Source organism: Echiichthys vipera, assembly GCF_963691815.1.
Source record: "Echiichthys vipera genome assembly, chromosome: 14".
Classification (NCBI taxonomy): Eukaryota; Metazoa; Chordata; class Actinopteri; order Perciformes; family Trachinidae; genus Echiichthys; species Echiichthys vipera.
In genome coordinates this window covers 16728044-16754963 of record NC_139839.1, presented here as the reverse complement: position 1 = coordinate 16754963, position 26920 = coordinate 16728044, and the positions used below count along the sequence as shown (strand labels likewise).

At 40.2% G+C, this 26920-nt stretch overlaps 1 protein-coding gene across 1 annotated transcript; it reads right to left on the bottom strand.

Annotated features, from left to right (window-relative positions):
• Positions 1 to 6036: 6036 nt before the first annotated feature.
• On the bottom strand, positions 6037 to 15847 carry LOC310957080 (transmembrane protein 47-like). The gene is made up of 3 exons (XM_083927508.1): positions 15500 to 15847; positions 11492 to 11632; positions 6037 to 6935 (listed from the first exon to the last, which is right to left on the bottom strand). The coding sequence occupies exons 1-3, from the start codon at positions 15714 to 15716 to the stop codon at positions 6754 to 6756; spliced, it is 540 nt and encodes a 179-aa protein (XP_083783634.1). The 5' UTR covers positions 15717 to 15847; the 3' UTR covers positions 6037 to 6753.
• Between the last annotated feature and the right edge of the window lie 11073 nt (positions 15848 to 26920).

Genomic DNA, 26920 nt, shown 5'->3' with positions numbered 1-26920 from the left:
AATTAAGTGGATGTTGCTCAGCTAAGTGTGTTATTCAGGGATTGATACCTGTCTTTTCTCAGAACTGGTAGTGGAGATTTATCAGATTGAGCTTTCATCGCTTACATAAAAAAGTTGGCATGGTCCCATGGACTGAATGTCTTCTCATTGAACCTGTTAAATGTTTTTGCGTTAATAGACATAAACATTTTCAGGTAATTTACTAAAGAAATGTACTTACAATCTGTCTAACTTGTTTGTTAGAACCGAAACAGCTGGAAATAATCTGAATCAGAATATTTTTACAAACTATCCCACAAGTCAACCTCATTATGGAATAACAATCTGAAATGTGCTGTTTGGATTTTCATATGTATCCATCACAGTTGCATTTGATTTCCACGTGCAACACCAGGTCAGGTGTGAATCTTCTGCTCAGCATTATGTTTTAAATGATTATGATTTTAAAATGTTGTTCAAGTGCAAAAACTAAAGTATTTTTCAACTTGCCGTCAAGTACACAAATGTGTTAAGGGAAGAATCAAGATGTTGTGGATGAATTTCCCATTTTGGGGAAATAATAACAATACGTATGTTCACATAATTCATTATTTATAAAGGTAACCTGCTTTTGAGGTGATGCTTTATTTTTGTCATAGCTCTTGTTGCCCTCTAGTGTCCAGATAATATATAGCATTAAATGAGTGTTATTTTTTACTTTCAGTGGATTCACTCGTGGCCTACAGATGAAATCCCTGTATGAATATATTCAAATTATACTTGTACTGTTATTCATATTAATAGATGATTTAACTTTTGGTTAGGATATTCTGGCCAATGAATGAGATTAACCCTTGTATGGTCTTCACTTTTGGGACCCCCTGGTTTCCTCGGGTCAATTTGAGCCAGGACATATTTGGGATTTAAAAAAACAAGTCTGAAATGAAACTTGACTATATAAACCATTAACATATATTGTCTTTATCTCAATTTCAAACAATAGAGATAACATATATGTTTCTCTACTAGAACACAATTAACAATAGACGTGTGATTTGTTTTTTGTGGTCAAGGTGGACACATGACAGAGGGTAAAGAGTGGGGGACAGTGAGAGCAAACAGGATCTCTGTGCTTACATTATAATAATGTAACATTACCTGTGTGTGTTTATGTAAGCGTGAGTGTATGCAGGTCAAACTGACCCGAAGACCATATAAAGGATGTAAATGTGTGAGCTGTAGTAGCATGCTCTATCATTTTGTTTGTTTACATGTTTATCACATAAAATAAGCTAAGGCCACTGAGTTTCAGGTAGAGCATGTTTATACTTGTAGATGTGGAAAAACTTGAAACGGGATACCATACAAAGGTTAAGTGGTTATGATGCCACTGGTTATCTTGCTACAGGGCGTCTTTTTACCTGTATGTGTCGGCATTTGCCTGAGGAAGACCAGAGTTGGATAAAAATACCAATAAAGAGAAAAGAAGCTCCGGTTCAGCGTGTGCAGGTCATTTTCTATTCTATGTTCCTCACGCTTAATGAACACACAGACGACACTATTCTGTTCATATAACTTCTCAAATTAAATATAGAACGTCCACTGCATTATCTTTTTTTCATGTTGGGAACGTGACCATCTGGCTCCGGGCTGGCTGCTGTTTTCTTAGTCTTTGATCCAACATTCATTGACACCCACAAGGTCAGCTGGGCAGCTGACTGCTTCCCACACCAGGTCGGCTTGTTCGCACCTGAATGTCCATGTGCACGTGTGCGTCTGTGTGTAACTGTGTCTCTCTTGTTTAATTCATTTGGCTCATTGGTAACAAGACATAGTTTTTGTATGATTAATCAGTAGAGAATAAATGAGAGAAACTCACACACTTGCACTGATTTGTCATTTTTGTGTCATGGACTGCTGTGCAATTGAAGCACCCTTGCTGCATTACAAAATACAGAAGATAATAGAGGATATGAATGATGAGTTAAGAATGAGTTATGCAAGGGATTTTTAAGTTTGTTTTCCCACCAGATTTCCCCATCACAGTGCTCAGTACAGAAGCAGTATGTGGGTTCAACGGGACCCTGGGGACTGCAGGGCAGCACAAGCGTGACAGTGGAGAAGTGAGTAACTTTTTTCAGGTTAATATGTAATTTTGGTGGAGCCAAGTTTGATAGAGGATTGGTTGGAGGGTAATGTATAGCCCAGGTCTTACTTTTCAGTCCATTTATCTGCCTCACTAGTCTGCTGACCCTAGTCTGCAGAGGATGTCTGCTGCTGAGGACCAGAGGAGGAGCTGGACAAATTCAGGTTTGCATTTATAATTGGACATGTTGGATTTTTAGTACATTTCTGCATAATTGTATTGCTAAAAGAAATATATTTTCCCTCCTCAGACACCAAGATGTCAGAGGCCATTTTAGTCTCTGTCCCCCGGGTTCAGTAACTGGAATCTGTCCCTGCAGAGTGAAAGAGTGCAGGGCCTGACTGGTTACTGCACCTAGGTGCCAGGCTATCTCCAAAGGCCACACTGTCAAAATAAAGTTAACTGCTTTGAGATTTTGAGTTTGACTAAATGTGATGTCTGTCCAAACAGCTGGAGTGGAGGATTTCACTCTTGCTCTGGATTTGTTTTCTCTGTGGACAAACAGTTGTGGGCGGCTGTGGTGCAGGAGGCCGGTGGTTGGACCCTTGACTCCTCCTGTCTGCATGTTGAAGTGACCTTAAGCAAGACACTGAACCTCAAGTTGCCCCTGATGAGGAGGACATGTGCATGCATGGCAGCTCTGCCACCATTGCTGTATAATGGATAAAGTCAACAATTACCAATGCAGATGTGCACAATGGCATCATATTGTGACTGGTAGCATGAGAGGTTCCAGGTTTGCACCATACTATGAGGCAGCCCCCGCACTCTGACCTCTCTACATAGATAATGCATGTATATAGGTCCTGTTTGTGCATGTGTGTATTTGGGCTTGTGTGTGTGTGTGTGTGTGTGTGTGTGTGTGTGTGTGTGTGTGTGTGTGTGTGTGTGTGTGTGTGTGTGTGTGTGTGTGTGTGTGTGTGTGAATATATATAACAGAGTGAAAAAATTGAACTTCCTCTTGCAGGATTAATGAAGTATCCCTTCCTTCCTTCTTCTGAACCTCTGCAGTAAAGGCTTTGAGAGATGAGAGCATGTAGCAGCAGCTGTAGAGGTACTGAATTATTTTTATATAAATTTGTTCTGCTTTAAAAATGTGTAATGTGTAACTTATGTATTACATTTAACATTTACAGAAACCTTAAAGTCAGCGTGACGCCATATTTGAATGCAGGCGAAGAGCTTATTTTCTAAGCAAAAACAACAACTAAAAACAAAAACTAAACAATTATCGTGAAACATATATTTTCTCTCTCTCTGTTCCACCTCTTTATTTTCATAGCACATAGAGAAAGAGTCCAGATAGACCCCTGAAAAAAACTTATTTTGTTTTTTTTAGCCGGTAAAGATGCCACAGATTGAATATCACCCTTCATTTGAGTGAAAAAACTATAACTTCAGCTTTGGCTCTCATGTTTTTCCTGAGATCACTCACAGCCCTACAACACAAAATAATACCAGGTTTGACCACTAGGTGGAGGCAGACATTAGAATTAATGGTGTGGGTGTGGTCAAACATGGTGCTCATGGTGGAGGCAAAGCAAGTAAACAGTATCATTAGATCACAGGGGAAATGAGCAACTGGCTCTGAAGTGAGCTGGCGTAAAACACGAACAATGGCTTCAGTGAAACATTTTGTTTCAGTGCATAGTCCTCCTCCCTCTGCAGCGAAATGTAATAAAAGACGAGCGCTTACTGTGTGGGTAGAGTGAGAATAAAGATCCACTGGCATCTTGACCTTTGACCTCAACAGCACACCGAAACTACTAACAAGTGCATCAATTAAAACCCTCTTCTGCCAAATAAAAGCAAAGAGAACTTGCCCTCAGAAATATATTTGCATATTATGTGGATCAGCTTGTGTATCCTTAAAGGTTTAAATCTCCTTCTTCAGTAAAATAAATGTTTCTTTTAATGACCTGAGTCAATGTTCCACTTGTTCACTGTCCCTCACTGTCAGAACATCTTTCACTTATACGTTCTCCACAAATGTTTAACTAAAGACAACGTGCTTTACATGTGTGTGTGACCACATCTGCGTCACGCTTTAGAAAACTGTATGATGTGCGCCCCTCTCTGCCAACGTGTCATGTAACAGTGTCACCTTTAACACGTTGAGTCACATTCAAAAGATTCCAGAGAGGTCACTGCTATTATAAGTCAACCACTGACCTGGCACCTCTACACACTCAACACACCACATTAGCCTACACTACTCACAGGAGCCATGGATCAGGTTCTCATGCCACAGTTATTCAAGTATTTTTTTTCCTTGGAGCTTTTGCTCCGGATGTAAATATTATACCACAGCTGGGGAGTTTTTCACGCTGCTGCAGCTGGGTAAATTGTTTATTTGCAGAAGAGACTCTTTAACCAGCTGTTGCAGTTTGAACTCCGGGGGTTGAAGAAAAGTGTTTACAGAGGAGACTTCACACCAGGCTGCTCAGGTGTGGCAGTGCCTTCTGTTTGACACGAAACACCCAGGGACATAATAGAGATACTTTTAAAACCTTTCATTAATACACTACATACAGCTACCCTATGAGCTGCAAACAAAAAGGTAGGTTTCGCAATAAAAGTTAGCTGTAATTTGAATTTCAACCCGTGAGCACCATTTATCCACAACAAGCAAATAATGTGGCAGTGCAAGTGTCCAAGATAATTACTTGAAATATACACATTATCTCTCAGGAAGTCGTAAAGCTTTACTGCAAAAAGGGGTCTTGAGGTTGCAAATAAAATGTTTTATGTTGCTCGTTATGCTTAAACCAGTGCATCCTATTTCACACATCAATTAGTCAGTGATGGAATTTAACAAAGTACTTTTCTCCCTAAAATATAATTAGAGGAACATGGACTTGAGTGTTTCCATTTTCTGCTACTTCGTACTTTTACTCCATCTTTTTATTCAGATTTCAGTTTTTCGGTCCCTTCTCGTCCAGTGAAACCATATATCTCCATTATCTTTTTCTGATAAACTGAAGGATGATGTGTTCCTTTATGTGCTGAGAAAATTGTCCTATTTCTTATGCTAAATAAACTATTTTAAAAGCCTCTTGGATCGTCTGGAAAATGCATCGTCCCAAAGTTATTTGAGATGCGTTCTCACAGGCCAGTGACCCTACAAACTCATGATGACCTTATAGAACATGCTGCACTGCTGTAGATTAAACTACCAAACAGTATACAAAGAGTTAAAATTAGACCTTAAACATCTACAGCAGTAAAATGTAACATCCACACTAATGCAACAGTGATATTCATCCAAAAACATCATATATATAATATGGTGAAACACTAGCAGGGAACATTTTACTGCACAATGGGTACTTTTACTTTAAGTACATTTTGTACATAATATTGCATACTTTTAATTCAGTAATGTTATGAATGCAGGACTTTTATTTGTAGTGGAACATTTTCACAGTTAGGTATTATTACCTAAAGGGATACTTGAGCGATTTGAATCCAGCTCTGTGTCATGGCAGTGTGGACAGTTTGCGCAGACTCTCAGTGGCAGAAATTTCTGCAAAATGCGTCATTTGGCGGATTTCATCGCAATCTCATTCCAAGTTCTGTCCACTGCGGCCACAGAGGGCAGCACCGTTCATCTGCCATGACACAGAATTGGATTTGAAACAGCAAAAATATCTCTTCAAGTGAAGGATCTGAATACTTCATTCATTTCCACCACTGCAACTAGCTGCAAGCTGACAAGCTGGCAACCTGGCGATATCTCTTTAAATAGCCTGGGGGTGGCTTCCCCTGAGGAATGTGTGCTCTGGATAATAAAAGTGTTTTGTATTTTTGTCTCTTTGCTGTTTGGTCAAAAAAAGGAGGTCAGTTTCTGAACCAATGGTGTCAGAACGCCACGTCGCAGTTTTGAAAGCAACATAAATTCACACTCCTAATACTCCCAAAATTACAATCCTTTATTCTGGATTTTCTTCATGTAGAAATACTTTGTACACATTTACATTTTTCATTCAAGACAAACTAGTGTGAGTTTGCAAGCAAACTATCAACACTCATGAGCTCTAGCATGTATTGAAGCTGTCTAATCTACACTTCTAATATCAGAAGGCTGAGCATTACTAGATATGTTGCAGCTGGATCACATGGAGAGGGAGGTACAGGTATATCAATATTTATAAAGTGTATGCTATAAATACATGAACAACAAGCCTTCCCTTGTGAAATGCTACAAAGGGAATTAAAAAAAAAGGAAATGTGGAAATAAGTCAATCCCTTTAAATGTTCAGTCACTGCACATTCAGGATCTGTGCTGAGAATCTACTGTTCTCAAACAATAGAGATCCAAGTCAACGTGTGGTGGAAACGTCCAGCAGCTGCGGCTCGTGCCTTTCCAGAAAGCTCTCTGTGCTTTAGCTTTGCCACCTCATCCCTGATCCCGGCAGAGCTGAGGCACCCGCTGGCTGTGTGGGAGGAGGGGTGGTGGGGGTCCTATTCATACAGCCCTGGCCTGAATTAGGCCTTCACAACCTGTCTAAAAATAACAGAGAGAGCGAGAGAAAGAGAGAGACGGGGTCTGTGCTCACAGAGTGAAGACAAGTAGCACACCTCCTGTATGTGTGTGCACTGTATGTTGGTGGGGTTCGAGAAAGGACTCAGTACATGGCGTCCTCGTATATGTCCGTCCGCAGGCAGAAGAGGATCCCTCCACCCAGCATGAAGATGGTGGCTCCCCAGCCGAGCCCGTAGCCCCAGTTGAACTCGTGATAGGTCTGGAGGACCGTTCCGTCGATGAACTTGATCGGGTACAGGACCAGGGCGCAGGCCTGCAGAACCACTAGAACCAAAAGAAATTTTTTTCTTAAAACAAAAACAAAAAAAAAACACTCCTAGGCAACACTAATGTTATTAAACTATCATCAGTAGAACTTTTACTACTACGGCTGGTGCCACCATGTTATAATACTTAAGGTCTTTAACAGAGATGACCTGATGTTTTATTGCACTTTGCACATTGTCCTCTCTGCACTTCTCATAATTTTTCGCTTTTTTTCGCAAACCATTTAAACTCCTCATTCTGGTGCTGCTATTGCCAATACTTCTTTGTTTTCTTCACATTTTCCTCTTCATTTGTTAAAAACTCAAACTCTCCCTTTCTTCTTTCCAACTTTGTCATCGCTTTTAACCAACTCTGAATTAAATCGGTCTTTTCAAGATGAATTCTTTGCATTTCATCTGAGTCTCTCTGCGCGTTTCACACCTGAAAAGGAGTAGGTTTGTGATTTCAGCAACTGCATTCAGTCCATAAAAATGCACCATTCAAGAAAAAAAATAAAAATATAAATATATGACATTGGAAAAAAAATCGACTTGCTTGTGTAAAAGCACAGATGTGACATTTAACGCACTGCTGTAAAGGCAGAAATGTGAATTGTTTTAAAAAAGGCTGACGAACAAAGACGAGAAGGAAGGTGTTTTTCAGTGCCTGCAAAGAGAACCGAGAGTAACTGAAGGCAACTGCAGTCTTGTTATATAAAGTGATTATCTTCTTCAAGTCAGCGTATCTGTTGCTTCAGATTATAATAATAACAATGGATATTTTTGATTGTTTTTAGGAGCCTGAGGATGAAAACAGGAATATGTCTAAACAGGCTTATGTAATTTGAGCCTGGTACTATTTACATTTAGCGTACCAACTCAGTACCAAACCCTTAGAACTTAGTGCACGTCTAAATAGATGAGCCTGTGACGAAAAACAGTCAGAGCTATTTAATTACATAATACACTGTATGTAAGAGACTCAAGGAGTAACTTGACTGATTACGCATGTGATGCTAATAAAACAACTATATTGCCTATCAAACAATAGTAAAAAAATATATTTAGCCGTGATGAATTTTGTTCTCTTGAACAATCGAGGACCAAGAAGTGTTTTCCAGTGTTCGGTAAAATGCAATAACAAGATTGAGCCAATGTTTTCTGTATAAAATGTATTTATATTTCTCATCCAGTCAGACATCTTCATAAAAAGATGAAGACATCAAGAGAAACGCTCTTTCTATGACACTCCTCCTTGAGGGTTTCTTGCTCTTTTGAAGTGGGCTGTCTTTTCCCCTGACAGTGACTGACTTAAACAGAACATTTCGGCACCCCACAGTAAAGCCTGTGCTGTGTCCTTTATTCTGTGAAATGTGGAACAACTTTCAAACAATCGTCATTATTCAGTTAACCTCAACATCCCAAAAGGAAAATGACTTTTATGCCTCCATCATTGTGATTCATTTTCCCTTTAAATCACTCAGGAGCTTGAACTACCGGTGGTAAATGCGTCATTGTGAGGGTGCGCACATGTGTGTGTGATCAAAGGCGTACTGTGGTGTACTCGAACACAGGCTACCTCAGTTCCCATTCGTGCATGCTAGGTGACTCTTGAGGAAGGGACTTTGTGTGACTACGACTCCGCCTTTCCTTCCTACAGGACGGAGCAGTGGGGTGTGCAGGAGGGGACGTCGGCAGCTCAAGAATGTGGCGGTGTTGATGGAGCCCAGACTGAGCTTGCGAGCCCGCTGAGGTCATATTTCTGGACAGAAAATAAATACCATGCAGCCACAGTGCTGCCAAGGGGCGTTGAACAGGGTCCAACCCCTCTGCTGCTGCTGCTGCTGCTGCTGCTGCTGCTGCTTTGCTGAGGACTGTGTGCCTGTAAGGAGACCTTATTCTCGCAAGGCTCTTAAAGCAATTACACACAGGAAAGGATAACACTGCCTTCCCACGCTTTTCAGTAAATGGCTAACAGTCTAAGGCACAGCCATTAAGTCCAGTGCAGACACTGGTCCTTTGTGACTGATGGTTTCAGAGACAGGACAAGACAAAAAGCCCTTATATTACGCCTTTAAAGTTAGATTAAACATTTTTCTGTGGCGTTTGATAACATTATCAGTATGTAGCGGCTTGTTTCAGCCATATCTATGAAAAGTTCCACACCATACATCACATGGAAAATGCTAGATGTATCATGCGTTATTTTATGCAGATGTTTGCAGTAACAGTGCTCTGGATTTAAGTCTTTCTACACATCATGGGTTTGTAGTGTTCACACACCACAGGGGATCGGAGGTTGAAGAGGATATTGTGATTCATCAGACAAAGGTTAAAGAAATAGTTTGAAGTTGTGGGAAATACACTTATTCACTTTCTTGCCGAGCGTTAGATGGGAAGACTGATACCGCTCTCATGTTTGTCCGGTAAGCATGAAGCTACAGACAGCAGCAGATTAGCTTAGCTTAGCTCAAAGACTGGAAATAAAGGTAAACAGCTAGCCTGGCTCTGTCCAAATGTAACGAAATCCACCTACCAGCACCTTTAAAGCTCACCAATAAACAAGTCATCTCTCGTTTGTTTAATCAATACAAATATAAAACTAGCTTTTTCATCTGCTTCCAGTCTTTATGCTAAGCTAAAGTTACCGGTTGCTGCCTGTGGCTTCATATTTAGAGTGTAATTCCAGCGTAAAATTAACCTGACTCTGCCAGATGGATTGATTCGCATAATTCGCATTTGCTCTGCATCTCCCTCTGGGTACTCTCGGTTGGAGATCTTTTGGGAAGGGGAGGAAATACTGGTTGCTGATTGGATAAATCATCTGTCTATCACCACTAATGTTGGTGATAGACAGGCCAAATCAACCAATCAGATCAACAAAACGTATGACGTACTAACAGAGCGTCGTGGCAAAGTAAACAACATGTCGGTAAAGGATATTTGCCATCTGTGTAACGTGACTTAATGGATAAAAGGCACAATTTCAGGTGCCCGGTCCATATTCCAACAGAAGGATCCAAGAGAAAAATTGTGTTAGCGAGCAGCTAGCTCGATAGCTGCGCTCATCTCATCCGCGGAAGCCGCCATGTTGTTCACACTTAATCCACCTCAAAACCAACAGCTGATTGGTTCGGTCGCTTGGGCAAATTTCTCCAAATTTTCTCTGCCGCAGGTTACCAGACTGATCTGCGAGTAAAATACAATGGAGATCGCAAGATCGAGATGGTCTCACGAGGTTAGCGTAAAATTCTTTTCATGTATGAGCTATTAACGGAGAAATCCTGGAGAGTCTCTAACAGACGGACATAACTAACACTGATTAGCTCAGGGCATTACGGCGAAGGCATTAAAACAGCTTTTTTAACCACTGATACTGCTCAAAATAACACCAGCATGATAAGAGTCCCTACACAAAAAACATAGCACCAACAACGTAGTTAACGAACCCGGAGTTTATTAAACTACTGGCACGGTACCAGCTCCTCTCGTAATAAAGTCCATTCAAGTTGATTACCAAATGCAATCCAAAAGGACGGAGCCCATTGGTGCTTCGTTTTATGTGTAGGGACTCTTCTCATGCTACTGCTGAGGTTTGGTGTTATTATGAGCAGTATAAGTGGTTAAAAAAGCCGTTTTAATGCCTTTACCGTAATTCCACGAGCTAATCAGTGTTAGCCACGTCCTGCTGTTAGCGACTCTACTCTAAGTGCGGAAAAAGAACAGGAATTACCCCTTTAGTTAAAGATCTCAGAGTGACATCAGTCTTCTCATCAACAGAAACTCTCACCAAGAATGCAAATAAGTGTATAGTTTTCCCAAATTGTAAAAAATAAAAATAAAAAAACGTCCTTTAAGTTGTGTCCTTTAATGTAAAACTGCAGGAGGACAAACTTTACTTGTGATCCATGAGAGGATGTCTGTTTCTCATATAATCCAGATTTATTTGTCAAAGCTGGAACTGGGCATGAGCTAAGTAGCGGTAAGTGGTCAGTGTTTCATCACTGTTGTTCAAGTAAAAGTAAGCACAGGCTGTGAGTCAGTACATGGAACAATGTGTCTTGACTGCTTTGGTTTTAATTATATGTTTCATAAATAGATCCTCGCTCACCAGTGTCACAATGTGCCCTTACCCAAAGGTTTTCACACAAAGCATGCAGGACTCAGGAGAAGTTCAGTCCAAATATGAGGCAGTGATGGCTGAGGAGTCTGTGGCTGCTCCCCCCCCCCCCCCTCAGTGACTTCACTTCGTTGGTAAGTCTGCAAATTCTGCGGCTGCTTTTTCTTGGCTCACGATCCGGCAGCTCCCCAGACTCCACACCACAGAAAAAATGAGCTCAACCAACAAGCCTCATTCAGCTGCTTCTTTCCCTCTGCACCCTTGTATTTAATGCGAGGACTGGAACAAAACTGTCTATATGGAAATTGCTGTGGGCGCAGTGAATGTAAATGTGCCGTCTTTCTGTTTCCAAACGTGCACAGAACGTTGGATAAGTGTTCATACGGGGTAGAAAGGTGCAAATGATTTAGGTACTTTTAGAGGGAAAGTAATAGAAATGAAGGGGAACGACGTACCTGCAGTAAAGAGGAAAACCGCCACGGTGCGGTAGTGCCGTCTCTGCGTCCCCCGGCAGAGGGAAATCAGGGCCACCAGGAAGGCCACCAGAGTTGCAACAGCACCAACAGCCAGCAGCACCAGGGTGGCAATCTGCCAGTCTGCGGGACGAGACGCACGAAGGTTAGAGTGCAGCAACTAAAGCTCGATTCACGGGACAGAACTGCTCAATTGAACCGCTGTGATGACAAACACAAAACAAGAGCTAATCCCACAGAGTGAAGGGAGTGAAGCTGAACGGACTCAGGTCTGCACGAGAGAAACAGACCTGATGAGTTACTCAGTACTCACATTCATCAGATCAAACACAATATGTCATTTTATTAGACGCACGTTAGAGTGTGAAAGTTTGTATTTGTATTTAAGAAATATAACTTTTGAATCAACAGCTGTTAACTTGTAGATGAAGACATTGAAACCACAGCTGTATCCTTGAAAAGATGATGTAAAAATGTTCATATTTCATGTACAGGATTTTGAAGCGGACTATAAATCTTCATAATGCTGCACTTCAGCACAACTTGGCTTTGCATTTATTCTCTAGCAGCAATTTGTAGCACATGGTCCAATGCTCATCTATTTCCATCTTGACTGAGTGTACGTCTACATACTTTTACGTTTCTTTTTGTCTATTTTGGTAACATTTTTGGTGCTAATTTATCATTATTTTGGTGGGGTTTTTTTGCACTGCAAATAGGGTTGGATGATAGGATGTAAAATGTCTATTGTATATATTTTTCTATATCGCTTCAATCTTCATTTTGAAAAAAAAAAGAAAGAAATGTGTCCAAACTGCATTACTGCAATATTTCCGCCATTTGGTCGACACTTAACGTTGTTAAGTTATACACAGGAGTATACAAAAATAGGCTTTATCGTGTGTTGATTTGATATAGACTACTTATTAATTACCAGAAAACATGCTATATCATGATATATACCGTTATCGAGATTTGAAATGACCACATCACCCAGCCCTAAGCCAAAGTAGACTAAAAATAAAAGACATTATGCTTTCCATATTCTTTACATTAATTACATTTATTGTCTCATACACAAATCACAACGGATATTTTTAGATTTATGTCTGTACTTGTTCATTTCAGCAGCAACTTGTGGTTCACTGTCCGATGCTCATCTACTCTATTAAGGTTAATCATATTTCTACTGATTTTTTACATGAAAATAAAACTACACAGATTTTTTTGGGCCTATTTTGGTGAAATTCCTGTTGCTATTTAACCATTATTGAGGTGGGGTTTTCTTCGACTAAAGACATCACATGTAAGACATGAATTCGACACTTAAACGTCTCCTTGGAGATCTGATGTGTGCCAGCCGTTTCCATGGCTGCCTTTTAACAGCACATTTGTTCTGTTTATTCCAAACAAACTCCTGGTGGAAAAGTCAAACTCATCGCTTCCTCTGTGTCAAAATAGTTTTCCTTATTGAAAAGAGCCACACAACACTGTATTGTTAAGGCAGCACATTTTAAAAGCTTTTCTACGCAGTATAACACTGATAGAACCAGAAATGTATTAGCAAACGTCTTTAATTCCCCCATTCCCGCCTGCATTGTGCTTTCACTCTCTGATGTCCTACTTGACGCTGTCACAAAAACTCCTAACCTCAGAGGACTCGACTCAAAGGGAGAATTTACATTTGACGAACGATCTTCACTGGGAGGGTCTTTCCCTTTCACAGCTCCTGATTCGTCTTCAGGATGGTAAAAACATCTGAACTCCATTTGATTCAACCTTCAGGAAATCATTTTTTATTCAACATCTTTGGTCCATTATGTGGTTATAGCTGGGGTTTGGTCGGTGGTGGAAAAAAAATCACCTTCTCTTCAAAGAATATTGCACTCACATCACAAGTGTATTTATTTTTTAATCTTCTCACCGAGGCTGGAAGTCAGAACGCTGTTTTTCATCTGCATTATTTTAACCGTATTTACGTCGCTCCAAAGATGGACTGATGGACAGGAATCTTGGGATGGATGTGAGGAGGTGTGCATAATAATGAGTCTGTTTTTGCCTTTCTGTGAGCTGCCCCTTTAACCTCAGAACCGCCCCTCCACTGTTGTTTTAATGGGCTCTGCAGACACTCAAAGCAACAAACCCGCCTCCTATTCACCCCGACACATTCCACAATATCAGAGAGAGGTCACTCACCCCAAGGCTCTTTCCCTCTGCGTAGCTGTGCGTGTTTGTGTCTGTGATGGCAGCCTTGTAACATTAAAGAACAGCTACAATACTCTACATACTTTTGGCAACTAATAAGGACAAAACTAAAAAACGTTCATTCAATTTGTACTTCGTCTTATATGGTGTGCTTTTAGCCTTTTTTTTATTGCTACTTTAACAGTCAGCTACTGTAAGTTTAATAGAGACAAAGCTCCAACTAATAAGAAGCCAACCCACTGTACCAGCCATCAGCCAAATGCTGCTTTTAATGAGGATTTCCTCCCCTGGTGGGGGAGAGGAAGGGGGTTGGAGGCATAAACACCCTGGTGGGTCCAGGCCTGTGGGGTGGATGATGGGGAAGATGCTGAATGTGTCTCTTCAGTCGAGCCCATTCAAAGCCTTCAGGTGGTTGGAGTGGGTTAACTCTGAGATTATGTGTCTACATGTTATTCCTTATCCTAAATACGGAAACTGACATTGAATTGACCAAGAAATAATATGAAAGCATCTCATTCATGTTCGCGTTGGGTGATAAATTACATTTGCACGATTTTTGCTTCCAATAATGATGAAAACAAGATGATGGTGATAAAACAGTTATTGTGCCCCTATCCACTTTACAATGATGCTCACGTTAAGTTCGTTTTATGTGTTATTAATACATTTCCACTGAGTTACATACTGGAATGTGTTGAATATAGTTCATATAGACATATGTTTAGGAATTTGAGTGGGTTGTGGCGGTGCACTTAAACACAATGTGATCTTCGTAAACGAATCTATTACTTATATATATATATATGTTTAGTTTTTTTTTTAGTAAGTTGTGGAAATGCTGATCTTGTTTATTTAGACCGAATGTATATTTGTATGTATTATTTGTATTGTTAATTTAAATGTATATGTATGTATGTATTATTTATTTCATTTATTTGACTAATATATTTCGTTTTTATTGGTTTTCAGTGAGAAAATCCACCGTTCAAAGTTCAATAAATGCATTTTTTATATAATAATGTATTGAATAATCTCAATATTGACCAAAAGTAATCGTGGTTACTACTCCCTTACTCAACACTTAAATGCATCACTGAGTGACCGGCCCTTTGTTAACTGAGTCACCATTCATAATAACACTGGAAAAACACTACAACAATAGAACAATTAACATGTTTTTGGTAACTCATGATTCATGAATGAGTCCAACCTGTGTTTGTCACACGTCACTGCTCTGGTATGTACAGAGGAAATAAATCAGCAGCAGCACAGGAACCCCTGGATGCCTCAGCTGCTGGACACACACACACACACACACACACACACACACACACACACACACACACACACACACACACACACACACACACACACACACACACACACACACACACACACACACACACACACACACACACACACACACACACACACACACACACACACCAACTAGCCAACTGAAGGAAACTTCCTGGGAGACGGTGGCCTGTGAGCCAGCGAGCATTCCTCTTTGTTTTTGTCAAACATAGGATGTGCAACATTTGTGTGCAGACCCTAGAAAAGAGGCTGCTGTAAACATGCAAGTTTAAAACCAACCAGTCACACATGGCATAAATACCAGCGCATTGTATCCTTTATAACAGCCAGATACACTGTAAATGGCTATTTTCCATCTTAAAAAGTAACAACCTTGAGATGGTCGGAGTATTCTCCCTCCAACCACAGCATCCTAAACCAAGGGCGGAAAGTTATAAAGGTGCAAAAACACAAAACGGTGATTCCTACCAGACGTGAGGGTGGAGAAGCAGCTCCACTGAGCCTCCTCTGTCGGGTGCCTCGCCTCGGACTGGGAGCAGGACTCCCACAGAGACAGGGAGAAATGCTCCGCGGTGACCCAGGCTGGGCTCAGCAGAGCCACCACGTCCAAACACAGCGCCAGGAAGACGCACAGCAGCGCGATGAGCTTGAAGGGCCGAAACACGTACACCTCGTTCACAGACATCTTCTCAGAGCAGAAACACACACACACACACCGCTCCTGCTGCTGCTGCTCCTGCTGCTGCTGCTGCGGGTCAGGCACGGAGCTGGGAATGAAGCGCTGCTGGTCCGCGTGCGTCTTCACCCACCATAGCCTTCACTGCTTAGTGTGTGTGTGTGCGTGCGTGTGTGTGTCCAGCTGGAAAAGTTTAACGGGAGACATCCGGTTGAATCGGGTTTTCAAAATAATTGCTTAAGAAAGCGATTCTCTGAGAACTATATTTTTCTTGAGAGGCTATCCTCTTCACTAAAACTATTTTCCTTACCTCTTTCTTTGTAACAACAATTATGGACTGTACCGTCAAGTTAAATATATTCTAGCCTTATTGTTGTTAGTATTCTTATTTATCATATGTATAGTAGTAGCCTATGATGTAGGCTATGTGGTTTTATTTGACTTCAAAAATAAAATAAAATTATGAAACATTTTGGCTTCAAAATTCAAAACATCAAAAGGAAGATGAATGCCACTAACCATTATACCAAAACCGTATCTATATATCTATCTATAGATATATAGATAGATATATAGATATTACAACGATCCTAAAGTTAAAGGTTGAATATGTAGAACTTTTATTAGAAGCTATATTTATAATAATAATAACAATAACAATAACAACAATAATAATAATAATAATAATAATAATAATAATAATAATACACCCACGGGAGAGGGGTACAGAATGAAAGTAATATATTTAGACTGAATTAAAAAAAAAATTAAATAACGGGTTTGACAATGACTTTCTGTCAGGTTCTGTTTACATTTTAACAGCCAATAGCAGGGTTGCATGTTGCCAGGGTTGTCTGTTGTTCTGTAAAAACCAGAGCCAATATAGGCCAAGCATTCACTCGATGGACTGAGATGAAGAAGTTCAACGGCATAAAAATACACGCAGAAATGGCTACGGTAACTGTCAGTCAAACTCCTCTGCAATATTTGTTTTTATGGTGAGATTTGCCGAAGGGGATGGGTTCAAACAGGCTGGTCTGACCAACCTGGCAACCTGAGTGGTGGAATTATTTTTTGTTGTTGCGACTACGATCTTGAGACACTAGATGGTGGTGTTCTGCTCAGCCTCCATATTAAACCTTTAAGTCATATTTGTTGGCCATGATTTCCGTGATACTATCAGGCTAAATGCCCAGACCTTTGAGGACAAGAAAAACATCTCTAAAGAAATACATAATTATGATAACACAAACAATTTCAATTCATATAATGTAAAATATTTAGTATTTCAGACACAGAAAATGGCTCAGTAGAGGATAGCAGTCCTGCTCAACTAGACCTCGATTGCTGTGCTTTTATTTTGAAAGCCTAGTTAGGGAACCAGATTTATTTATGTTCTTTTAAGACAGCAGCATCTTTTTAGAGTGTCGGGAAGTTAAATACAGTCAAAAGAAAGTACTCAAGGGGTATGCATTCAGCAAAGGTGTCCACACACACATACAGGTTTGAAGGAAAGTCAACTGAATTAAATGCAGAGAGAAAAGACATTCGTAAACATTGTCATAACAAGGCAACAACAAGGATAAGGACATTTTAAACCCTACAATTAATCATAGAATTGATTGTTTGAATCTCTTTCCCTTGTGTCAGAATCAAAGGTAGCCTACCGGAAACATGTCTGCTGTATTTGAAGATGTTGACACTATACGTATACCTTCAGGGTGGAAGAGTGAGACATGCAACCACAATAGGATACATATTTATCAAAGTTTATTAGAAAAAAAGCCTTATTATGCAAAGATTCATTACCACCGATATCAGTTTAGACAATAATGGAGTCTCTGATTAAAGAACTAGTATATTTTTTGACATACAGTGCTGTTGATGACTAACTGGATTGTTTCTGATGTGTTAACATTTATGGACCCTGTGGACAGAGAGTAAGTCAAACCACATAAATATCAGCTCTCCCTTTTGTGCCATCGTCTTAACGCTGGAGTGAGGGTTGTACTGTGGTAATGGTCCAGCAGATGGCGGACATGTGACATTTTGGATGCAAAAGCCCACATTATGACTTCTATTACCACTTCCTATCACTTATACACCACTGTTGTGTAATTATTAGTAGCAGATGACATTTTATGAGCAGCAGCAGCAGCAGCATTTATATGGATACAATTGACCACAAAAGACATAAGACACAGAATTATCCACTGCTTGCTGAAAATTGTTGTGACGTTATAACAATATGGCTGTGTATAAGCTTGCTGGTATATTTCTTTTAATCCCGTCTTGACTTCCTCACACAGCAAGTGCGACGGCCGAGCTCTCTGACATTTTTGAACCACTTTTGGGAAATAACCCTTTGATTTTTTGCTGAAAAACATATTGAGTGAAATATGTCTCATGAAAAGCCACATACTTTAAATACGCCTATGATACATCTCCCAAAATAAAATGACGTATAAAGTTAGACTATATTTGACTCCAGTGTTGTCTTATCTTTACTCAGTTCATATCTTTTGTGAAATATTTCCATCTTCTGGTGAACAAAGTAACTGCAGGTGATGAACTCTAGAAGCAGGACTTCACTGGAGGATGTTTTTTCAGGGGGAAGAATTAGAGAAATGTACAACTTTTTGATCATATGGAAAGTTTTCACAAGCAGATAAACTCCCAAACCGGTGACATATATTGAGTTCCGTTTGGCCACCAGGATTGGCTTTGATTCATGATCCTTTTACTGTAATAACACGAGCAAAGTTGAGCAAATGTGGATAATCACGTGGAAGTCAGACAATCCAAATTGTCTTTCCATAATCACTGGTGTTCAGTCTTTCTGTGTTCTGTGGCATACCTGCTGTATATGATGTCACCATGTTATTAATATTATTATTATTATTATTATTACTCCTGGGAATTGATGATGCCACACAGAAAAAAGAGAAAACAGGAGAACCTACAGTATAATATCTTTAGTATTAGGCTGACAGCCGAACATGGTGAGCGTATCAACTGTTTTGACGTGGATGCAGTTGGTTACTAATCCCCTCCTTTATTCCACAAAAAGACACATTTCTGCAGTGGAGACGATAAAACCTCCAATTCACCCAATCCAGTTTTTTCAAGATTAAAGGAGCGTTTATTAGCATAAGTAGAGACAAAACACCATCTCCTCTAACATGTACTTTTCCACCCTTCGTCTTCTTCACACATTTTTGGTTGAGCGACTTATTGACCAACTGTCATGCATCTGTCTCATGATAATAACACAATGATGGTGACCAGTTTACTGTATGGGATCTACTCCCCCCCCCCCCCCCTCATTAAGTATGTTTATTGCATAAACGATGGCCTCTCCTGTAGGGTTTTTAAATCAATGTTCTTTTGATTCTTTTTCCACGTCTTCGCAGCTTCTCTAACCTAGGAAATACAAACTCTAAATAAGAAATATGTAGTTATTGCTGCTGTCAAAACTCTCAATGTCCCCGCACAAGAGGAGCTTTTGTATTGTAGTAACCAGAAGTGAGTGCAGTAACTGTTTGATATGAAAACATAATGGATTATAGCTACTCAACGAGTAATTATTCTGTGCACAGCATCTGCTTTCCAAATAAAGTTATCCAGTGTAAAGCAGAAACAAAACTGATTGGAGCACTTTGAATAGCATCTCTGCTGCCTTCTTGCCCAGTTTGGTTATAAACCCCTCATTTGGTGTCCTGATTAGAGGTTTTCAGTATGTCTGACTGACATAATGGGAGTTTCAGACTAATGCCACCCTTCTCAATCCTAATGGCTGCCAGGCTGCCAGCAGGGCATCTGAGTGGGGGGAATCTAGTATTAGTTGTATCCATGGACAGAGCATTACTCATTTCCTTTAAATGCCCCTCCTCCCGGACAGAACAGGCAGAGCGCTCTGTCATCCTGCTCCAAAAGCCCCTCATTAGAAAATCTGCAGAGCAGACAAAGCTACTTGAGATGGCACAATGGTGACTCCCCACATAGTGATTTGAAAGAGCATAAATGGAATCCAGGTCATGTTTTACTCTTTTGGATCATCTCTCCTCCTGATACTGACTTATCCACTGAGCCCCCCCACCTACAAACCTTCTGTTTAATTTAATCCACAATGTTTTAAATATTCAGGTAATATTATTCAGACCCTAGCATGCCACCATGGAGACTCACATGGCTGGTTAATACTTTTTCTCTTTGACAAAGAGCAAATAAAGTAACAAAGAGGCAAGAAGAATGGGGTGATGGAGGAAAGTAAAAAAGGGAGGAGCATTTAAATAAGTAAACAAACATGATGATAACACACATCTGTGATCAGGGTGATTTATGATGACGATGATGATAATGATGATGAAGGTTTTATTGTGTCTGAGAAAGAAAAAGCTTGTTCCCAAACTACTCATGGCATGACGTCATCCTCTATGGCTCATCACGGTCTTCCTGGAGTGCCTGCAGCTGATTAGGCTCACAATAAGCCTCTCAAGGTTTTTCCAGATATGAATAAGCTTCCATGGTAACCCATGAGGCTTTGTTTATTGAAGCTGTCTTTACTACTGAGGTCTCTGCTCATCTCTTTACCGTAACAAGAACATCACGCCAGCACGAGTCATGCTGTGGTCAGACTATGTGAACAGGCATATTTACTTTAGAAAAAAGTTTACATGTAAAAACCCCATGGATCAGGAATGCATTTATACTTTCATAGTGTTGGTAAAGTAACCAATAACTGTACTTTCTTATTCCTCTAGTGGCCGAATAAGAAGACACTGAAGTGATTAGATCTTTAACTTAAAGTGTAATTACAGCGCAAAATCATCCCATGGTCTTTTTCGGCACTTTTATACATCAAATAAGCTATTGAGACAGTTTTTCCGTGTAACAACTATTAACAGAGAAATCTGGGTGAGTCACTAACAGCTGGACGTGGCTAACATTGATTAGCTCAGAGCATTACGGTGAAGGCATTAAAAGCAGCATTGCAGAGGTTTGGTGTTATTTTGAACAGTATTAGTGGTTAAAAAAGCCGTTTTAATGTCTTCACCGTACTGCTCCGAGCTAATCACCGGCTGTTAGCGACTCTCCCGGATTTCTCCGTTAATAGAACACAAAAAAACTGTCTCGATGGCTGATTTGAAGAATGTAAGTGCTGAAAAAGACCATGACATGATTTTGCGCCGAAATTACACTTTAGGTAAAAATAGCAATACCACAGTGTAGTTTACCAAAGTAAAAATAAAAGTAGTCATTATGTGGAATGGCCCCTTTCTGTATTTTATATTTTTTGATGATAATGATTGCATTATTATATCATCTGGTAAAGGAGTGGTTATTTATTTTAAATATAAAAGCTGCTGGGTAACATATTTTGCATTATGAAACTGAATCTGCAGTCAAATTAATACAGTGGAGTAAAAAGTACAATTGTTGCCTCTGAATTGTGTCGTAGAAGTATAGTAACTTGAAAAAAAATACTACAGTAAAGTTCAAGTATCTTAAAACTGTCCTTAAGTACTTCACTACTTGCGTACATTTACTTAGTTACTTTTCACCTGGACATGGCAATAGACACTCTGAGCCATTCGTCTTCTCTGGACAGCTTGTTAAGCTCATCACTGTCTCTCCGCGTTGAATAATGACGGATCACTGACAAGTTCCAGCACTTTCATCGCTGACTCCTGAACATCACAGTCATCAGAGCACGTGGGGGTTTAGCTCAAAGTCACCTTGAAACCGCAGCCTGTTCAAATGTTGTCAAGACAGTTGCACTCGCACCCCCCCCCCCCCCCCCTCCCCGGTGAGACTTTCAAGTCAGCCCATCGTACAAGTGCATGTCAGAGCAGCTGGGTTTAAAGTGCCTTGCTTAAGGTTATGTCGACAGTTAGTGGAGGGAGGCGACAGTGCGTCCCCTTCATTTCCTGCCCTCTGATTTAGCAGCTTGCCAGGGGATTTAAACTGATGGCTTTTTCAGCTTCCAGTCTATTCTCAAGACTACTACTGCTGCAGTGACTCTGCAAAATGCTGGGGGGGGGGGGGGGGGGGGTGTATTATAAGGATGGCGATGGATTAATATTGACCGCTGAGATGAAAGCTTTCTCACTGCATCATCATCACTGCTCATCGTTTTGTGATTTCAACTTATGGCAGATTGGAAGAGACGGCAATTAGGGTCATGGGCGTGATTAAGATGCTGTATTTGGCGGCTTATAGTCTTCATTAGTTGGCTTAAACATTTTAAGTGAGACCATCTCACTACTTTGATGTAGTGGACGCCAGATGGAGTCACAATGTGTGTCAGTACAATGATAACAAAGACCTTTAATTTGGTGTCACATCCACAAGCAGTTCTACCCACTGGGATACAGATTAGTTAAATATGGGCCCCATTTGTGTGAAGTTCTGGAAATCATACAATGACAGATTTATTTATGACTCCAGTGTTTGCGTTCTATATGCAAAGTCCCTGCTTGGCTTCACGCTACTCTGCAGTCCCACTGTGTTCCTGGATGTCCACCTGTCTCTCTGTGGCTCGGCCACTCTGGGCCTGTCTGCCAGCTTGTGGACATCTGTTTACTTCCTCCTCCATCAGTCGTCATGGCTGCAACCGCCCCCACTATCGCCACCAGACCCTTCCCTCCCCTCGCCGTCCGTCCAGCCTTCTCTAGCCCTCTCTCGTGTTTCCCCCAGACACCAGCTGTGAACCACTTATGCTTATCCTGCAGTCAGCCTTGTCATATTGACGGCGAGCACAGCACTCTTTCTCTACTTTGCTGTTTGTACTGACACAGAAACACCTTATTCAAATACATACACTGAAACTGGGTTTATGCCCATTCAGTTTTATAAAAAACAAATCAGGTATGGAAAATTTTGCAAATGAAAGGGAAGAGAGATTGATGAATACATCCATTGTATCTGTGTACTATGCTGCATGAAATGGCCGCCACACTACAACACATTTGATCCTGCTAACTTGTAATACTGAAGATGTACACTATATAGTGCATTACTTTTTCATGTGCATCAGAAATTGTGGCTGACCATGACATAAGCTGCAGGCTGCAGTATAAATCTGTTGCTAAATTCAATACATTCAATGTAAAGCGTTGCCATTATAAGCCAGTTATTACTAATATGAAGGACAATTGTGACCAAGCTGCCTCATCAGAATGCATTAAACCCTAACATTTGAAGTAGCAGCATTTAAATACCTTCAAATTATCTGCTATTATGGGGCTCTTTATTTGACTGTAATGATGTATGAAAGCAGGTCATTTTGATATTATCGACTTGAATAATTTCAGCAGCAATTTCATTTTTTTTATTCACTTCTGGCACTTCAAAGACATCTTACTCTTTTCTTATCATGCCTCTTTAAAAGATGTCCAGAAGGTTTGGAAGTGGATTGCTCATTTGAAAACCCAGGACTTGTTGCACTTAAAGTATACAGATGTCATTCTAGCACTGTTATGCAGTTTTATACAATACAGGATGTTTAAGGATGTCACATTTAATCTATATGTGTGATCCAATAACACTCCACAATTCCTTATACCCAAATAAGGAATTTTGTTGCCAGTTTTGGAAGGTCGCTAAGTGCATGGAACACAGTGTTACACAGCACCCGACAGAGAGGCAAATATCCAGATCTGCTCCTCCTATGCCCCCGACCTGATAAACTACCTCGTGCATTGACACTTTCTTCCCTCTCCCCTCTATCAGACTGCAGGCAGTGGACAGCAGCCCTTGGGGAGCTCCACTGAGGGAGGTGCGGAGCAGCCAGTGATCAGAGTGGATTAGAGTTATGCGTGACATGCAAAGGAGAGGCTCCAGAATGTGACAACAGCTGAGTTTTAAAGTGAAGCTTTTCCGCCTGAGGGGAGAGGAATAGGCGACAAAGAGAGTATGGCCTGCTGTGAAAAGAGTCAACTCCTTTTGTAGGCTCTTTAAAAACAGAGACCTGTTCTCCATCGGTCTTCTCCTAAAAGGCAGTGGGCTACTCTGTGATGTCTTTGGCATCAAAGTAGAGCAATCAATGAACATGGCAGTGACAGTAAAAACCATCCTTAATCCCAGCCCTTGTTAATATTCTCACACCTTCAACAGTTGAAATCCAGTTTGCCACTTTTATATTTTTTTGTGTTGTTATATTACGACCAATCCACCAAGCCAGATCCCAAGCATTAAAGGTCACATTATTGTAACAAATTACAATTTTTTTTTTTTACTATAAAGCAGGTTGAGGTGCTATTTTAATACTGTGAAAGTATCAAAACGTTCAATCCACAGAGGAATGCACAGAGTATTCAGTAACTGTGTCTTTAAGCGAGCCGCCAGCACTTCTGTACGGTTGTGATGTCACAACTGTACTATATAAAGTGGCACTACAGTGCCGTTACAGTAATTCCCCGGCTGCAATGACACAGAGAGTGCAGGTGCTGATGCTGATCAATCAGAGTAGACTGGGCTTTTTCAGGAGGGGGTCTTAGCTGGTAAAGCGCAGCGTTTCAGACAGAGGGTGAATACAGGTATAATCAGACAGACACTATGAGAAAATTAATGTGTTTTTTTTTAACATTAAAACATGTAAACGTGTTCTTTTAAAATCCCCAAATACAAGTGTAAACCGTAAAATGTAACATAATATGTCCCTTTCAACGTACATTTCTTGCCAAAAAACATTATAACTGAAATTCTGAATCTGGATGACCTCCTTATATCTTTTATACAATAGGTTTTAATTCTGATTTCAAACCGCAAGATCCACAGGGAGTCAAAACAGCAGTACAACAGTTAAAAAAATATAACGTGGATTATGAAAATAAGCCCAATCAAAATCACCAGAAAATAGTGTAAAGAAGGCAACTTTAAAGCCAAGAAATTAGTGCCTACATCAACTATCCTTTTGTACACTAATAGATCCAAAAGAATCAATGCTTATTTCACACTATTGTCATTTTCCTAATCGCCGTCATCTTTACTTACCTTTTTTATTTCACCTTAAAAACCTTTTGCTGTCTAGCTTGTTGGGACACGTATTTAATGAATCACGTATTTAATGAATCACGTATTTAATGATCATTTTATAAGGGAAACACAGACTTTAATCTTCTGTTTCGCCCTAAAGTCAGTGTTGTTCAAACATGAGACCAAAGATGAACTTTATGGAACCTTATACATGTGTATTGTGGCCCAGTTTTGAGGCCCAGAAGTCATTACTGTTCAAGGGATATCATAACAATAGAGTTCATTTGTTTGCTGATGGTACGTTTGTGTTTTCTTGCCACACTTTAGCCTGTTGGGAGTATCATGTGACACCTTTGAAGCTCTACATCTCACCTTTCCCCGATGTATGACACTGCCCATGGAGTCTCCACTATCCTGACAGAGCTTTCAGTGAAATCAATACCGTGCTACAATAACTAACACAAAGCTTCTGTATTCAAATCGGCTACATAGCCACAAGGTTGAGAAAACTCTACATGCCCAAGCTCGTAACTTAATATGAAATAATGACCATTGTGGGCTTTACAGTATAGTGACAAGGTGTTTTGGTGTCTTTAGTTTGACAGTTTTTTTCCTGATATCTTTAAAAAGGAACCTGACAGCCTTATCCATACAATGACATTCTGTATCTATCTTACATACTGTGCGTAAGTGCATAGGTTCATGTGAAATCCACCACAAACATTTGTTCCCTTGGCCCTTGAGGATCAGTTGTCATCATATATTTCATTGTTCCCGTCATAATTAAGTGCAAACATGTAAAATGAATACAACAACTTGTCTTTGATGTACCTTTCGTTTGAAGCTGTGTGACATATTTTCAGACTACAGTGCAGGTGTTCTGTCAAAAGCCAAAATCATAAAGTAAGAATGTAGGCTGAGTGTGTCACACACATGAACATCATATTTAAAGTCATTGTTAAATTGCTATATAGACTTTCAAAGTTAAATAGCCAGAAAGTCAAACACAAGCACTGTGGCATTCAAGCTTTTATCTGCCACCAACAAAGAGCTTCACCAGAGCGAGAGCATCAAACTGTGGTTTTTGTCAAAGAGACTCAGCTGATTGCACGGACACACACAAAGCCACATCCTTGAAGGAAGATAAGAAAATAAAACCAGGAGCTCAGAACAGATTGAAATTCAATGGAAGAACATTTACTTTCACCTTTTTAAACGTCTTGGTGGTAGTAGCAAATATTCGAAAGAGAACTTTAAAGGCCGAAGTGGAGAAGGGTTCCATGTGGAGAGTAGTTGAACTTATCCGGAGATCTCTAATCTGGAAGCCTGTTTCAGTCAGTGGGATGAAAAAAAAAGATCCTACAAGGCCCTGATCAAATGCATTATGCAGACCATTCATTTATATTTTCATGCATTTTGCATAAAAATCAATGCTTTTTTAAAACAATAACTCAGTATCCCCATAACACCTGAGGGTTAGGGTTCTAACGAAGGTTCTTCTGCAATGAAAATGTTGTTCACAGCTCCAGTATACAGGACGAAACTTACAGATTTTTTTCTAGTCCGTTCATTTCAGAACCCAGGTCCTCAGGAGGTTGATCAGGCTTTGAAGCCAATTTGACAAAGTGGCCAAACTGTGGAATTCTACCCAAAGCATTCTCATGAACAGGTTCGTAGGATATCGTACGAAAAGTTCTGCACATAAATTCATACGATATCTTACGGAAACAGTGAACGGAAGTCGACCAAGAAGGTTGCTCTTGTTGTCGATTATGGTTTAGGTACCAAAACTACAGTTACGTGATCGGTTTTATCCTAGAAAAGGTGATGATTAGGGTTAGGTATGAAAATGACTATCCACCATTCCAACCTGATTCGCTGTCTTACACTATGTGTCCTGCTTTCAATATGTGAAATACACTCATAGTACATATGTGTAAAATGCATGAATTGCGCATTGCTTTTCGTTGTTACATGTAAGAAAAATTCATCAGAACAACCTAAACTACCGGGTCTGTCATGTGATGCCCTCTGGCCCAAAAATAAGTTTTTCCCATGGACCTACATGGTGAAAGAAAGCGTCACAACCTCCGCAAAATGACTCACGTTAATATCAGTATTTGATTTGTTCTATCTGCTAACATTTTGAATGTCCTAAAGAGCCGCACGATTCAATAATTGAATCCCCATTCAAGTTAGCCAGAGCAATAAAACAGAACTCGCCGGCTCGGCCA

Coding starts and splice junctions, on each gene's coding strand:
- LOC310957080 (XM_083927508.1), bottom strand. CDS start 15,716: ATGTCTGTGAACGAGGTGTACGTGTTTCGGCCCTTCAAGCTCATCGCG. Junction 11,633..15,499: donor CTTCTCCACCCTCACGTCTG/GTAGGAATCACC, acceptor CTCGTCCCGCAG/ACTGGCAGATTGCCACCCTG. Junction 6,936..11,491: donor GGTTTTCCTCTTTACTGCAG/GTACGTCGTTCC, acceptor TTTTGGTTCTAG/TGGTTCTGCAGGCCTGCGCC.